Source organism: Pelodiscus sinensis, chromosome 16 (assembly GCF_052426305.1).
Source record: "Pelodiscus sinensis isolate ZL-2025 chromosome 16, ASM5242630v1, whole genome shotgun sequence".
Lineage (NCBI taxonomy): Eukaryota > Metazoa > Chordata > Testudines > Trionychidae > Pelodiscus > Pelodiscus sinensis.
The window spans coordinates 5,290,457-5,305,000 of record NC_143067.1 but is presented as its reverse complement, the minus strand read 5'-3'; the positions used below and the strand labels follow the sequence as shown (position 1 = coordinate 5,305,000).

General features: G+C 47.9%; 1 protein-coding gene across 2 annotated transcripts in view; it reads left to right on the top strand.

Annotated features, from left to right (window-relative positions):
- GRIA1 (glutamate ionotropic receptor AMPA type subunit 1) overlaps positions 1-13,370 on the top strand; it is a 219,167-nt gene extending 205,797 nt beyond the window's left edge. For both annotated transcript variants that reach the window (XM_006138269.5, XM_006138270.5), the window contains exons 15-16: positions 7,243-7,377; positions 9,828-13,370. In XM_006138269.5, coding sequence (XP_006138331.2) covers positions 7,243-7,377; positions 9,828-10,016 — 324 coding nt within the window. In that variant the 3' untranslated portion in view covers positions 10,017-13,370. The remainder of the gene's footprint in view (positions 1-7,242; positions 7,378-9,827) is intronic.
- Positions 13,371-14,544: the final 1,174 nt, after the last annotated feature.

Sequence of the window (14,544 nt, the reverse complement as noted above, 5' to 3'; positions counted from 1 at the left end):
AGCATGGGAGATAGAATTTGGGTGACCTCAAACATGCACACAGCCTGCATGGCGGAGGGGAGAGTTTCCACTCCCACTCTAGAGCAGAATAGGCCAGACTATGGGATTCCAAGCTCTCCCCAGAACGGCTTGTGCCTCGAACAGATCTTGTTGGAGAGACGGCTGTGGCACACGTGTGATACGGGATATATATGTTTGAGCTGCCGAAGCTCAGAGGAAAGCAGAAGGGATCAGGGGCCATTCCCTACCCCACAAACGCTACCACATGGCATGCCTTTCCCAGGTCTCCGCGTTATTGGCCTGAAGTTGGCTTGCCGTTGGAAGGTTTTTGTTTCACAAGGACATAAGTGCTAAAGAATAATGCTGAAGGTCACTGTAATCGGGAACCTGGGGATGATGCCCCAGGCTAGTAGTAAGGAAGAACTTGGGACATGTAAAATCTTTGGTAACTTCAGAGCACTTTTCAGTAGCAAACGTTTCTCTGGTTTATGTCAATTGGTTTCAAGAGATGTTACATGTCTGTGGGTGACTCCTCCTGATCTAAACTTGGCAATTCACCTCCTTCCTCTCAAGTTTCCTTGGTATGGCCAATGACCCCCTACAGGAACCCAATGAATGTGCTTTTCCTAGATATAAACATCCGTAGCCTTTCCAAAACTTTGGATCTGATATCCCATCATTGTAGCAATTCTCTCCCCTTAAGAGGGGCCAAATCACAACAGCCGCTGGATTTGGAGACATTCTCTTCCAGATAAACTTTATTATTTCAACTCTGACTCTCTCACTATAACCAAAGTCCTTGTCTCTTTTGTAGCCAAAGGAGCAACATAATCCCCTGGAAAAAATATTTGAAAGAGGCAGCCAGTGTAAAATAAACACATAACGCTCTCTGAAAACGTTTTATCTACTGCTATTCCAGCTATCCTCTAGGACAGTGGTTCTCAAAGCGTGGCCCATGGACCACGCATGGTTCTCCACCATCTTGCAGGTGGGGGTCTACTTGGGGCTCACCTGCAAGGGAACCTGCGCTGGTGCTCCCTCTCTGTGCCCCCTCCCTGTGAGGTTGGAGTGCCAGCACTGGCTTTCCCACTGCTGAAAGTCAGATCTGGCCTGGAAACTTGCCAGATCTGGCAAGATCTGGCAAGCAGTGAGAAGGCAAGTCTCCAGGCCAGATCTGGCTTTCAGGGAAAAGATGCATTTCTGCAGGGCCGCACATGGGGGTGGGCAGGGGAAAAGACCCAGCCTGGCTTGAGCAGTCCCCCTGGGGTCTCTCTTAATCAGTTAACTGGTTAAACCTAATGTTTAACTGGTCAGCTGATTAACTGGGATTTTACATCCATACCCTACCCTGCTCTTGCACCCAACCTCCCTCCCAGCCAGACCTACCCCCCCCCTTCATGCTCTGCCCACTCCTGCTCCATACCACCTGGCCAGGTCACCACCATCTGCCTGCTCCTGCACCATACCTCCCAGCCAGACCCCCCCACACACACCCTGCGCCAACTCCTGCACCATACCTCCTGGCCAGACCCCCCCCCACCCTGCGCCAACTCCTGCACCATACCTCCCAGCCAGACCCCCCCACCCTCCACCCACTCCTGCACCATACCTCCCAGCCAGACCCCCCCGCCCTCCGCCCACTCCTGCACCATACCTCCCAGCCAGCCCCACCCCCCACCCTCCGCCCACTCCTGCACCATACCTCCCAGCCAGACCCCCCCGCCCTCCACCCACTCCTGCACCATACCTCCCAGTCAGACCCCCCCCCACCCTCCACCCACTCCTGCACCATACCTCCCAGCCAGCCCCACCCCCCACCCTCCACCTGCTCCTACACCATACCTCCTGCACCATACCTCCCGGCCAGACCCCCCCCCCCACCCTCTGCCCACTCCTGCACCATACCTCCCAGCCAGACCCCCCCCGCCCTCCGCCCACTCCTGCACCATACCTCCCAGCCAGACCCCCCCACCCTCCACCCACTCCTGCACCATACCTCCCAGCCAGAACCCCCCCACCCTCCACCCACTCCTGCACCATACCTCCCAGCCAGCCCCACCCCCCACCTTCTGCCTGCTCCTGCACCATACCTCCTGGCCAGATCCCCACCCTCAACCCCTCCTGAACGCATTTTGTCCTCATGGGTGGTTAATTGGTGGTCCGCAGAAAGGTCTGCTTTGAGCAGGGTGGGCTGCAGGCCAAAAAGTTTGAGAACCACTGCTCTAGGATTAGTATGACTGACAGAGATTAAAGGAAAAATGTGAGCTGGCTTACTTTGTGCCTTTGAGAGCCGCGTGTGTATCGTTAGTTTCACTGTTTGCCCATAGAGTTAATCAGATTGCCCTGCTGTTTTGGCTGCGCCTTTCCCAAGGGACCAGAGGAGACAGAGACAATTTTAAAAGCAGGCCGATGCAGAGCCGTCTTGCAGTTACCCGCATATGAACAGCCTCTGCCCCCAGAGGGAACTCCATCGAAGACTGGGAGGTTGTGCACAGGGAGGCAGGGTTTTGCCCACGCACACGCCGTTGCCAGAATCGGGCCTGTGGCTGCAAAATCATCACAACAGGGGGACTCTGAAAAATGCTGAAACTGCATGGACCCCCTTTTAAGAAATTGGCTCGCTCTCAAGCCGGCGGTGCCCTTTCACCTCGGGAAACGTATTCTTGGTTTCCTTTCTTGCACGCAATCATGTCCGCTGTCAGCCATGTACAAGCTGCCGGGGTGCTCAAAGCCAGCAGCGAGAGAGCGAAGGGTTTCAATGCTGGGTTTTAAAAGGTTTCCCGGGAGAAGGCAGACTGGCGTTTGGTGTAAAGGTCGCAGACTTCTCAGGGGTCCCGGAAGGCCTGGTGTCTAATGCCACCATCTTGCTCAAAGGAGCAGCTCACGTCCCCAGTGGGCCCCGAGGCCCTAATCGCTTGTCTGAAGGTCACCGTTTGCTCTGAACGGGATTTGGCCGGGCAGGGGAAGGGAGGCGCGTGCCCTGCTGGGAAGCCGGGGACGCCGCGCCTGCCGAATAAGGAACAACAAGTGGCCCCGGTTGAAAGGAACAGACTGGAAGGTGCCCGGTCGCCATGGCGACGCGGCCGTGCTTTCTGAGCAGTGGGCTTTTCTTTCCCTTTTCACCTGCCAATCTTTCCTCCCGCTGTAACTCTCTGCCTCCGCAAGAGACACGCTGTGACATTTACACTCCCACTAACAAGCTGGCTGCATGATGGGCAGACTCCTCGGGAGAGCATCTGTTCTGAAGCGGAGTCACAAAGCCCAAATGGCGAGGCCGGGCGGTTCAGTGAGGGGGCTAGGACCTCGCTGGCTGCCGGTGGAGGCTGGGGGCCTTTCTTTCTGGTATTAGTAATGTGATTGAGTGAGGAGCCTGCTCTGAAAAGCCCCCTGGCTGGGCAAGCATTATTTCAGGCCCACAGCGAGCCTGGTACCTCTTATCTACTGGGAAGGCATTGCAGCTGCAAGACAATAGTCACACGCTTTCTGCTTAGAAACCCAGGCCTTCCTGTCCAGGGAAGAAAAGGAGTAAACGCAAAGAAGCAGACAGACACCGTTGGAGCAATTTCCTTTCTAAGCCGGGATCCTGACAGCCGGCTTTGTGAGACGCACGCTGTGTGCTTCCAGTGTTCCTCCTGACTCAGCTGCGGCCAGCCTTCATCCGTAATGCTGTTCTTTCGGGACTGTAATACTAGGGTGGTCGGAGTGAAATGTAGGCAGATACCCCCAGGGTTGGCAGCTGCTCTCCCCAGCTGAAGAGGGGCGGTCCCTGGACTTCTCCAGCTGTCAGGGATGAGGCGGGAGTGACTTTCAGTTCATTCAATTTGCAGTGTTCAAATAACTCAGAAGAAAACAAGCAGCAGGTGTGAAAGATTTGCACAGCAAAGTGACTGTGGTGGAGGTGCTATCTTTGGCTGGCTAGCTTGAAACCTGCCCCCAGGACTGGGCATTAAACCAGACCAAAAGATTCCTAGCTAGCGTAAGACAGATAGAGGAATTTGTAAATAGGAGCATGATTGTCCATCTGTCAGGTCCCACTCCCATTAAAGCCAATGGAAAGACTCCTCCCATGTGAATACAGCCACGAAGATGGAGGGGAAATGAAAGGATACTGTGGCAAGAAATGGAAGCCCGGAATGACAAAGAGAGCAAAAAGTTGAGGAAGCTGCTTAGCTCATCTCAGTGCCTCTGTCTGGCAAGGGAACACCCTTTGGAGTATACCTTTAGGGAGATGAGTGATGTGACAGGCTCCAACCCTGGAAGCTATTGATGGGCCCACTTAAATCTCAAGTGAGTCTGGATGCTCTCTTTCTAAAAAGCCCTGTTTGCTTTCAAGAACGCCTTTTTTCGAAAGAGCACTTTCGCAAAAAGGCGTTCTTCCTCGTGAAATGAGGTTTACCGCCGTCGAAAGAAAAGCTGCATTCTTTCGATTTAATTTCGAAAGAACGCAGCTGCAGTCTAGACGCAGGTGAAGTTTTTTCGAAAAAAGGCTACTTTTCCCAAAAAAAACCCTGCGTCTGGACACAGCCTTAGAGAGTTCAAGAGGCTCTTAAATGTGACCCCAGGTTCTCTTCAGAGAACAAAACACAGTCAAGATTGCGGGGAGGTGTAAAGAGAGACCACAGAATAATTCCTGCTGAATCAGAGATCCTGGGACCAGGAAGAGATGCAAGGCTACGCAGGAGAGGCGCTTCTGGAGAACACCTGATGGCAGTTCTGTGGCCACAACACACACCGCACAGTGGTGGTCCTGCTTTAAAGACTCTGGGGTTAATTGAAAAGAAGTCAAAGACTTGTCCATCCATCTAGATTCTATGCACAGTTGGCATCTATTATTCTAACGGAGCAGCACTTCCATCTTCCGGCTGCAGGGCTCCGGTGTGGGAAGTTACATCAGCACCCCGCAATCCATACATGTTCCAAAGGGAGCCCCATAATGCTCAAAGAGGATATTAAACAAAGGGATCCTGTTTACTGAACTGCACAGCAGGGTAGAGCTGGTCAGGGCATGCTCTGTAAGTATTTCCTGTGGATAATTTTTTGTAAAGGGTTTCTTTTTATTTCCTGAATTTTTTTCATTGAAATGTTTCCAGTTTTTCAACAAAACAACACAAAAACGGCTTTTATGGAAACCAAAACCAACTGATGACCAAATTTTCCTCGGTATTTGAAAAGGGAGTGCATTCCTTTATTTCTGTATTCTCGTTGGTCACATGGGGCAGAGTGTTTCAAAAGGAACAAAACAGAACATTTTCATATTGAAGTAAAAGGCTGGTTTTCAACCCAAGAACCTCCTCCAGCTCCAAGAATTCTGGGGACTTTCTAAGGTGCTCTGAGTTAATAAACACTTATTCACATACAAGGCGGTTGCAGTGCCTACCTAGAGCCCCCATGTGCGTGACTGGGAATTCCTGTATGGCCACCGAATTATTGAATCCTGCAGACCTTTTTAGTGCTTGCATAATTTGGGCACTTATCTGTGAATACCCATTTGTATCTTTTTGACCACAGGTTCCTCCCCGCATCCTCCCTCCCCCCAGCTGAAAGGGCCTTTCAAAGATTCAGTAGCTGCTGTTGCTTAGAAATGAGACTTAGAACTCTTCATAGGCCATGAACTACAACAAAAGGAGCTCCCCAGTCATAGCATCCTAGCACTAGAAAAGACCTCGACTAAGTCCCACCCCTGCCCAAAGCAGGACCAACCATTGTTTCACAGGAGCCAGATTTGTCGGAGTTCCAGGTCAGCATCATGAAACAACCGAGCTGATGGAGGCTGCATCTGAGTGACGCTCTGCTCCTCCTCCCAGCAATTAATGCCAGCGTTCATAAATGCTCCCTGTTAACTGCTTGGATCACTGAGAAGCAACACACAGACTCTACCTTCCTGCCCAGCAGTGACACACACAGCCCAGGACAGCTGACTGACCAAGCGCCATCAGTCTAGTCCTGACCAGCCACATGGCAGAATGGAGACTAAACGCCATGCCTCCAGCATTCCTTAATAATGAACAAGTGTCTAGTTGATATCACAGAACAGTAATTAGCACTTAGCAGGAAGGTCTATTAAACTGTTAACCGAAGGATGGGAATGTGGATTAGATGAATGAGCAGGAGACTCGGAACTTCTTCAATGCTAGGAACTTGTTATGTGGCCTGGGTACATCTCTGCAGTCCACATTCGGCTCTGGTGCAAGTGGAGGCAATTCTGTTAGCTTCAGTAGGAGTGCATATAGAATCATAGAACAGCAGAACCGGAAGGGACCTCGAGAGGTCATCGAGTCCAGTCCCCTGCCCTCAAGGCAGGACCAAGCACCATCTAGATCATCCCTGACAGGTGTCTGTCTAACCTGCTCTTCCATATCTCCAGTGATGGAGTTTCCACAACACCATAGACAATTTATTTCAGTGTTTAACCACCCTGACAAGCAGGACATTTTTCCTGTGTGAGAAGTCAAACGGATGCTAGCACCAGAACTGAATCTGGCACTCTGGGACTCAGTTTCTCCATCTGTAAAATGAGGCAATATGATACTTGTCTCCTAACCAAGACTGCCATGGGGATTAATTAGACAGCATTTGTCACCTGTAAAATACAAGTAATTACAATCAATAACCCCATTCATGCAGAATCCAATAATTAAGTTACACATGCATCTCAGTTACCCATGCAATAGCTGCCTTTTAAATAGAAATCAAACTCAGTTGTGAGGACTGCTCATCTGCCGTGTCACTTCAACCTGAATAGTGTAGTGAGAAATAATAATAATAATTAAAAAAAATAAAGTCATCTCAACATGTTGCTCGGCAACAGAAGTTGCGGGGGAAACCATCTAGGACTAAAGGAACAAGCATTTCCAAGAGAACGGGTAATTTAGGAGCAACATCAGGGACAAGCAAATGTCACAAGCACAGAGATTTTTTTTTCTTTTAACCAATCATTTAAGCTAGGCATTTGGGGGTAAATAAGAGTTTTAAGTCTGATGATTGAAAAGCAGAACCCAAACCTTTACACAGAGCTGGATTGCTGGAGAAATGTTTATTCGTTTGTGTGAGGGAAACATTAGATTGAAAGGAAATTGAAACACCAATTGAAAAATGCTCTTAGAAATGTCATGCCTGTGTTTAAAGAGGGATGTGGTGACATGCCAGTGTTACTGAATGTACTGTGCCTCTTACAGAGCAACCTCATATTCATTTGGTCGTTCCCCCTCCCACATGTCCCATCCCCTTTTCCTTTCTTTTTAGGACAAGACAAGTGCTCTGAGTCTCAGCAACGTGGCCGGGGTGTTCTATATCCTGATCGGAGGTCTTGGACTAGCCATGCTGGTTGCCTTAATCGAGTTTTGTTACAAGTCCAGAAGTGAATCAAAGCGGATGAAGGTGGCAACACATTCTCAGGCCTTTTACACCTCTCTGACACCACCCAGGCGCCTAAGCCGGATGCAGCCCAGACCCGGGGTGGAAACCCATATTATAGGGATGATGATGTGACTCCGGTAGTTGATGTGTTTTGAAAGGAAAGAATGAGACTAAATGTTGAGAGCTAGCTAATATGAACACACGAGGTATTTGACAATCAGATCAGATCTGCGTGTAGTGCAAATTCAGACTTCACATACAAACCAAAGCCCTCGCATGAATGGCCATAGAAATGTACCGCAATTCCTTACTGGCAAGCGTCAAGGAAACAAAGACTAGCTCTTCGTGGCTGCCAGTTGTTGGGCTAATACACTACTGCCTTTAGTTCAGTTTCACACCAGTGTAAATCCATGCAAGAAATGGAGTTGCACCACAATAAAAATGGAGTAACATAATATAATTATAGGACCTGATTCGATACTAAGTGTTACTGTGCTAATGCTATTTATATTTCAGCAATAATGGTTGATGCTTTGAGCATTTGCTCTGCCTTATTGCTGGACCAATTCCTAGATCGTAGATCTCAGGTAAAACAGAGTACTACTAATTCTGTGAGCACCATTTTCCCAGGAAATGTGCTGAGACCTTAGCAATATACACCCAAATTTTCTGAATGCATTTGGAGGTTTGAAGATATCTTTTTTAATAAACAGGACCTTTCCCCCACATGGTACTGTTGTCCTTTCAATGTGCCATGGCAGACAGCAGATGGCATTAGAGTAGAGACATCTGGGTAGTTTAATGACCTGTGGAATGAGTTCATTTTGAGAACCAAGGAAATTGGTGTGACTTACTGTTTATGGGTAAAAGTTTGGCATTAGTTGTGCCCTCCAAAAACAATCTATCCCTATATCCTCCACCTTGACCCCTCCAGAGAGCTTGGAAGCCAGTCAGAACGTAACACTAAGGCATTTAGATTACAGCTAACAAATGCTATCATATTCTCACTTCCATGAGCATTATAATTGTCCTGGAACTGAAAAATTAGTACATGATCATTTCTTCAGTTTACATGTTTCTATTTCAGCATTGTTATTGTTTCATCAATGATGATAACAAACTTAGCTCAAAATGTGAAATATCTCTTTCTCCGCTAAGATTTAAAATAAGCACCGAATCAATGAGATTGGGGGAAAGGTAAAGGAAGCATAGGAGTTGTGATTTAACATACCATTAAGGCCATGTGAACGCTATGTGGAAGATCGACGCTGCTGCAGTCGATCTTCTGGGGTTCGAATTAGCATGTCTAGTGAAGACCTGCTAATTCGAACATTGGCTCCAGTAGTCCTGCTCTTCATGAGGAGTGAGGAAAGCTAACGGGAGCATTTGCTCTCGTCAACCTCCCGCTGTATGGACGATGCCAAAATGCAATTTAAGATACGTTGACGCCAGCTATGTAATTAACATAGCTGGAGTTGCATATCTTAAGTTGACTTTCCCCTGTAGTATACACCCAGCCAAAAATGGCTGAATCTAATACAGAACCTTACTCCAAAATAACTATTCCAGAATAGCTATTTCAATACATTTCCAAGCATAGATGACCTTAGACTTTGTCTAGACTGGGAAAATGAAATTAGATTTCCTAGCATATCTCATTTTTCTAGTGTAGACAAAGCCTTATGCATAGTCATAACTTTACTCATATGAACGAGTAGCTTTGTGGCACCCTAAAGACTAAAAAAAAATACATAGGATCATGAACTTTTCTGGGTAAAACCCACTTCATCTGATGGGTTGGGTAAATAACAGAATCCAAGATATATATATATATAACAGCAAAAGAAGTACCTGTCAATTGTAGGACCCAGGTTAATGAGGCTAATTAAATGGGCTGGATGTGTCATAACTTTGATGTGAAAATGTGGACATTAAAGGCTGGGGAAATTGTTTTTCTTTTGCTGTTATATATACCTTGGTTTCTGTTATTTCCACTCCAATTCATCTGATGAAGTGGATTTTGCCCATGAAAGCTCATGATTCTATACATTTCTGTTAGTCACAGAACTACTCGTGCCACAGAACTACTCGTTTTTAAAGTTCCAGGCTAACATGGCCACTTCGCTGAGCCTTTTTTACTCATATGAGAAAGCCTTGAGTTTTTGCAAGTTCAGGTCCTGACAGGTCACTGTATTTAAACAATCATTCCCTTACCTTGTTGATAGGTGGAGAACTTTCTGCACGACACGTGTGCCCTATATTTCAAGGTGTCAAGGAATTGTTTCATTTGGAACACAGAAGAGTTGTAAGCAAATAAAATAGATGCAATACAGAACTGTGGAAAAGCAAGAGCTCTGCTAGAGTTAGGGAAGGAAGGAAAGATAAAGACTAACAAAATAAGAGTATTTCATATTGCAACTTTCCAGCCATTGCTAAGGACAGGGGGAGACCCCCCCGTCCCTCCTAAAAAGGGTTTTTGTTTGATCCCACAGCAATCAATCAATGAAGCCATAAGGACAGCAACCCTTCCCAGGCCGGCTACCGCAGGAGGCAGCGGAGAAAATGGACGGGTGGTCAGCCATGATTTCCCCAAATCCATGCAGGCGATTCCATGCATGAGTCACAGCACTGGGATGTCCCTGGGAGCTACCGGATTATAATCGGCTGTGATACATCGCCTGGGTGAGAGCAGGGTCTTGCCAGCCCCACCCCTCCAGTGCCAAAACCAAACCCCAGGGCAAGAAAAACAACAATGACAAAAAAGGACAATTGGAAGGATCTTCCTGCAGAAATCAAATCTATTTTCTTTTTTGTTTGATTGTTTTCTGATAGATCCACAGGCAGGAGAACAATAGCAGTCTGTACTGCGCTAAGGACAGGGGCAAAGAATTTCGGCAGGTTCCTGGACCATCCCGGAACACAGAATCACTGGGACCCTGATGAGGACTGTACCATTTTGTTTTAACTTGGTCGTCAATAAGTCTTAGTGCGTGCAATATATATATATATATTTTTTCTTACCAATTCCCCTGGTGTCACGGCGACATCGTCTCTCTCCCTTCCCCACTCAGCCCTTTAATCAGGTTTAATGTGGGATGCAAACCATAATGTCTGAGCGACTAATAACGAGAGGAAAATAAAATAAACGGTAAACCTAACTCACTGGGAATGTCAGCCCGTAATCCTTTGATTCATCATGACTCTGCCGTCTGTTGCTTCATCTCTCGGCTCTCCCGGAAAAAGGAAGGACTTTAGGGACAAGAAAATAATTGAAACAGCAACAAAAATTGACTTTGGCAGAGAAGGAGACAGGAAGTGGCTGGCTGGTGACGCTTGCTGAAAGTTGCAGCTGGAGGTGGGAAAGAGCCGGCATAACCCAAGGTCAATGTCATAATTATTTTTGAGATGATCAATGGGGGGTTCTAGGGAAAGCTGCTCTGAACTTGGGGTATGAATCCGTACCAGTCCCTGGAAAGGGGAAACCACACATGCATCCGGCTAGATCAGACAAGTCAGCAATGGACTATGATCATGGCAGATGACTGCGTATGGGAGAGATAAAGCAAATATAACATCCATCCTACCCCCCTGCCTACGTTATCTGGGGTTAATAGGCAATAGCCAACCGTTTCTTCATTGTTACGCTTCTGTACATGCTCCCTTTGATGATGGAACCACCCTGAGCCTGTGGAGTTAACCATTTACAAAGCAACCAGACCGCCTGCTCACAAGGAAAATGGAACTAGAAATGGAGGCGTTATGCTGGGGACATTCCCGCTGTTAGGGCTATGAAATTCCCTTCTGGCCAGGTGTGAATAAAAAGGGGATCTTTCCTGGTTAACCAGCCAAGCCAGATCTCACATAATCAAGCAAATGAGGTAGACCTCCTTCAGGAGCTTGGCAGACTTCTGTAGTATTTCCGTGAAGGTGGGCTCAGCTTCAGAAATCAGCTCCTGTCTGGGCCCATTGGTGGCAAAGCCAACGGCAGTGGATTCTGGGCCATTCATCCTCAGCAAGCAAGGGGAACTCACACGTGGCCAGCTAGCTACAGAAAAGTCTGTCTGTGATCCAAAATCCAGTGTTGCAACTACTGGAAATGAAACGGCAAAATCCACAGTGCAAGACATGCAGCAGGGGATCCGGCTGCTGGCAACGTTTCCCCAGTGTCAGTGTTCCCTGCAAGCTAAGAACTTGGGCAGCCACCCGGGAGAGATTTAAATGCTGTCCAGCTAATGAGCAGAGTGCCACAGCCAACAGCATGTGTTTCTACTGGTGGTGCCCATCTATAACTGCCGCAGTGCACATAAAATTTATTCCACACACGGATGGGAAAAAAATTAGAGGGAACGCTGCTGGTGTATCTGATGTTTTGTTTGTTTTTTGGCTACAGTATTTTCATTTTCATGGACAGTGGAATGCTTTTTGTTGGGGAACTGGGAGGGAGCCTCCCCAAAAGCAAGTTATGGAAAGGGGACCTTTTAGAAAGATCAAAGATCTGTCAAACAGGAACCCTTCCCACCCTGTTCCTCTCCTCACACTTCCACTGCCTGTGTCTGGACAGTAACTTCAGACTTTCTAAGGTTTAAAGTTTCTTCCAAAAGCCAGTGAGACCCCTACACAGCCAAAAAAGGGCTGTCACCAGAGGCTCTCAGACGGGCTGTATTTGTAAAGTTACAGAGATGGCAATGTGGCAAGCGGAGAACCTGGGGGCGTGGGGAGGACAGGTGGAGGAGAGAATTTGATGAGAAGGTGACAGGCAAATAATATGAGCAGCAATGTGATGAAGATTTCCCTGCGTGGTTTTTCCTAAGCACGACAGGCTGCAAACCAGTCTCCATTAGCGCATGATTCATGGTGCCGTGCTGTATGTCAGCCAACTCTAGCGACAGACCTGCTCTGAACTGTGCTTTGCCATTTGTCTCTTTGCTACCCATCTCTTGTCTCTGACTCTGCTCCTCCTAGGATCATCCTCATGAGGCTGGCAAGTCAAAAACTCAAGGACCCTAACTAGGGCACAGCATGTCTTGTGCCCTGGCATGTTCCCTCTCTGCCAGTGGAAACCCTTGTAGTCTCCATCTTTCATCCAGCGCTTTCATCAGCCACTCAAAATAACTCTTCAAGGGCAACTTCTCTGTGCTTTTTATTATTATTTTAGCCACCTCTTTTTTTTTCTCAGTTCTGTACTCATGCAGGAGTGGAGCAGGCACTGAAGATGCTTTCTTGCTTCTGTCCCAGAGCTCTTCAGGGAAAATCTGCGGCCTGATTCTTTGCTGGTCCCAAAACCTTTCCTAACCCAGTTATTTCGCCACCTCAAATTGCACTGAGAGCAGGCTGCAGAGATTCCCGTACCTGCGGCATTGGAAATAAGCCCCGTCCACCTTCAAAGACCCCTCTGCCTTTGTGGCAGGAAATCAAAGAAGCTCTGTCCAACAATTGAAACAGCCGGTTAGATGGCCCGCTAGGAACAAACTTTCTGTGAGAGGACTGAATGCCTGTGACAATAAGACAGGAGACTCAATCTTAGAATGCTTTTGATCAATGGAGGGGTGGAAAAAGGAATGAGACAAAAGCGTGGGAAAAAATGTTACCTTGTAATATGTATTTTTACTACACTTTTCTTAAAAATAGAATAATGGGAAAACTCTTAAAGACATTGACATTTTTTTCTCAACAGGAATCCATATTTAACAGTTTCAGCTTTCATTAAATTTTGCTCTTTGGTACCTGGATCTTTTATTTAACCGCTATCTTTGTTTTAGCTCGCTTTCTTGGTAGAAACTGCAAAGTGATTTTGCTTCATCAAACATTTTTTTGTTTTGTGTTCTTTTGCAAAAGGTGCATTTAATTGGATTGGATTGGATTGGATTTACAAAAAAAATGAAAACTATCATCTGGAATTTACATACTGAGATTCCGTGGTCCACTTTTCATAGCTGTCCATGCCGTTTGTGCCAGTGCTGGATTTGCAATATGAAAATGCTGTGATTCCAGAGGCAATCTTACCCAGCCTGAATCAAAAAGGAAAAGAATTCCTTGATTTTTGCTGTGCCTATCTTGGGGTATGTCTACACTAGAAAGTTAGTTCGAACTAACGGACGTTAGTTCGAACTAACTTTCCTATGCGCTACACTAGCGCTCCGCTAGTTCGAATTTGAATCGAACTAGCGGAGCGCTTAGTTCGAACTAGGTAAACCTCATTTTACGAGGACTAACGCCTAGTTCGAACTAGCTAGTTCGAACTAAGGGCTGTGTAGCCCTTTAGTTCGAACTAGTGGGAGGCTAGCCCTCCCCAGGTTTCCCTGGTGGCCACTCTGGCCAACACCAGGGAAACTCTATGCCCCCCTCCCGGCCCCGGACCCCTTAAAGGGGCACGGGCTGGCTACGGTGCCCGTGCCAGGTGCAAGCCTGCCAGCACCCAGCTAGCAGACCCTGCACCTGGCACGGCACAGAGCCACCCACCCGATGCCCCCCAGCCCACCCCCTCTTGCCGGGACCAGGCTGGCGGCTCCCGGGAGCTTGCCCTGGACCGCAAAAGGCGGGCACCTTCCTGGGCTAGTGCGGACATCGTGGACCTTGTCCACGATCTCCGCACTAGGCACAGGAAAGTGGCCGTCTAGGGCAGGAGAGCTGCCAGCCTGGCCACCCAGGACCAGGTGTGCATGAAAATCAAGGGGGTCCACTGAGACCCCCGACACTGAGCCCTGAGCTTACAATGGCCGTCCTGGGTCAGACCAAAGGTCCATCTAGCCCAGTAGCCTGTCTGCCCACAGCGGCCAACCCTAGGGACCCTGGAGGGGATGGACCGAAGACAATGACCAAGCCATTTGTCTCGTGCCATCCCTCTCCAGCCTTCCACAAACTTTGGGCAGGGACACCACTCCTACCCTCTGGCTAATAGGACTCCATGGACCCAACCTCCATGACTTGATCTCACTTCCCTTTCAACTCTGTTCTAGTTGTAGCCTTCACAGCCTCCTGCAGCAAGGAGTTCCACAGGTTAACTATTTGCTTTGGAAAGAACAACTTTCTCTTACTAGTTTCAAGCCTGCTACCCATTCCTTTCCTTTGGTGTCCTCTAGTCCTTCTTTATGGGATCTCAGGAAGAACTTTTCTGAATGCACCCTCTCCACCCAACCCCTGCTTTTACAGACTTCTATCCTGTCCCCCCTCCGTCTCCTCTTTTCTAAG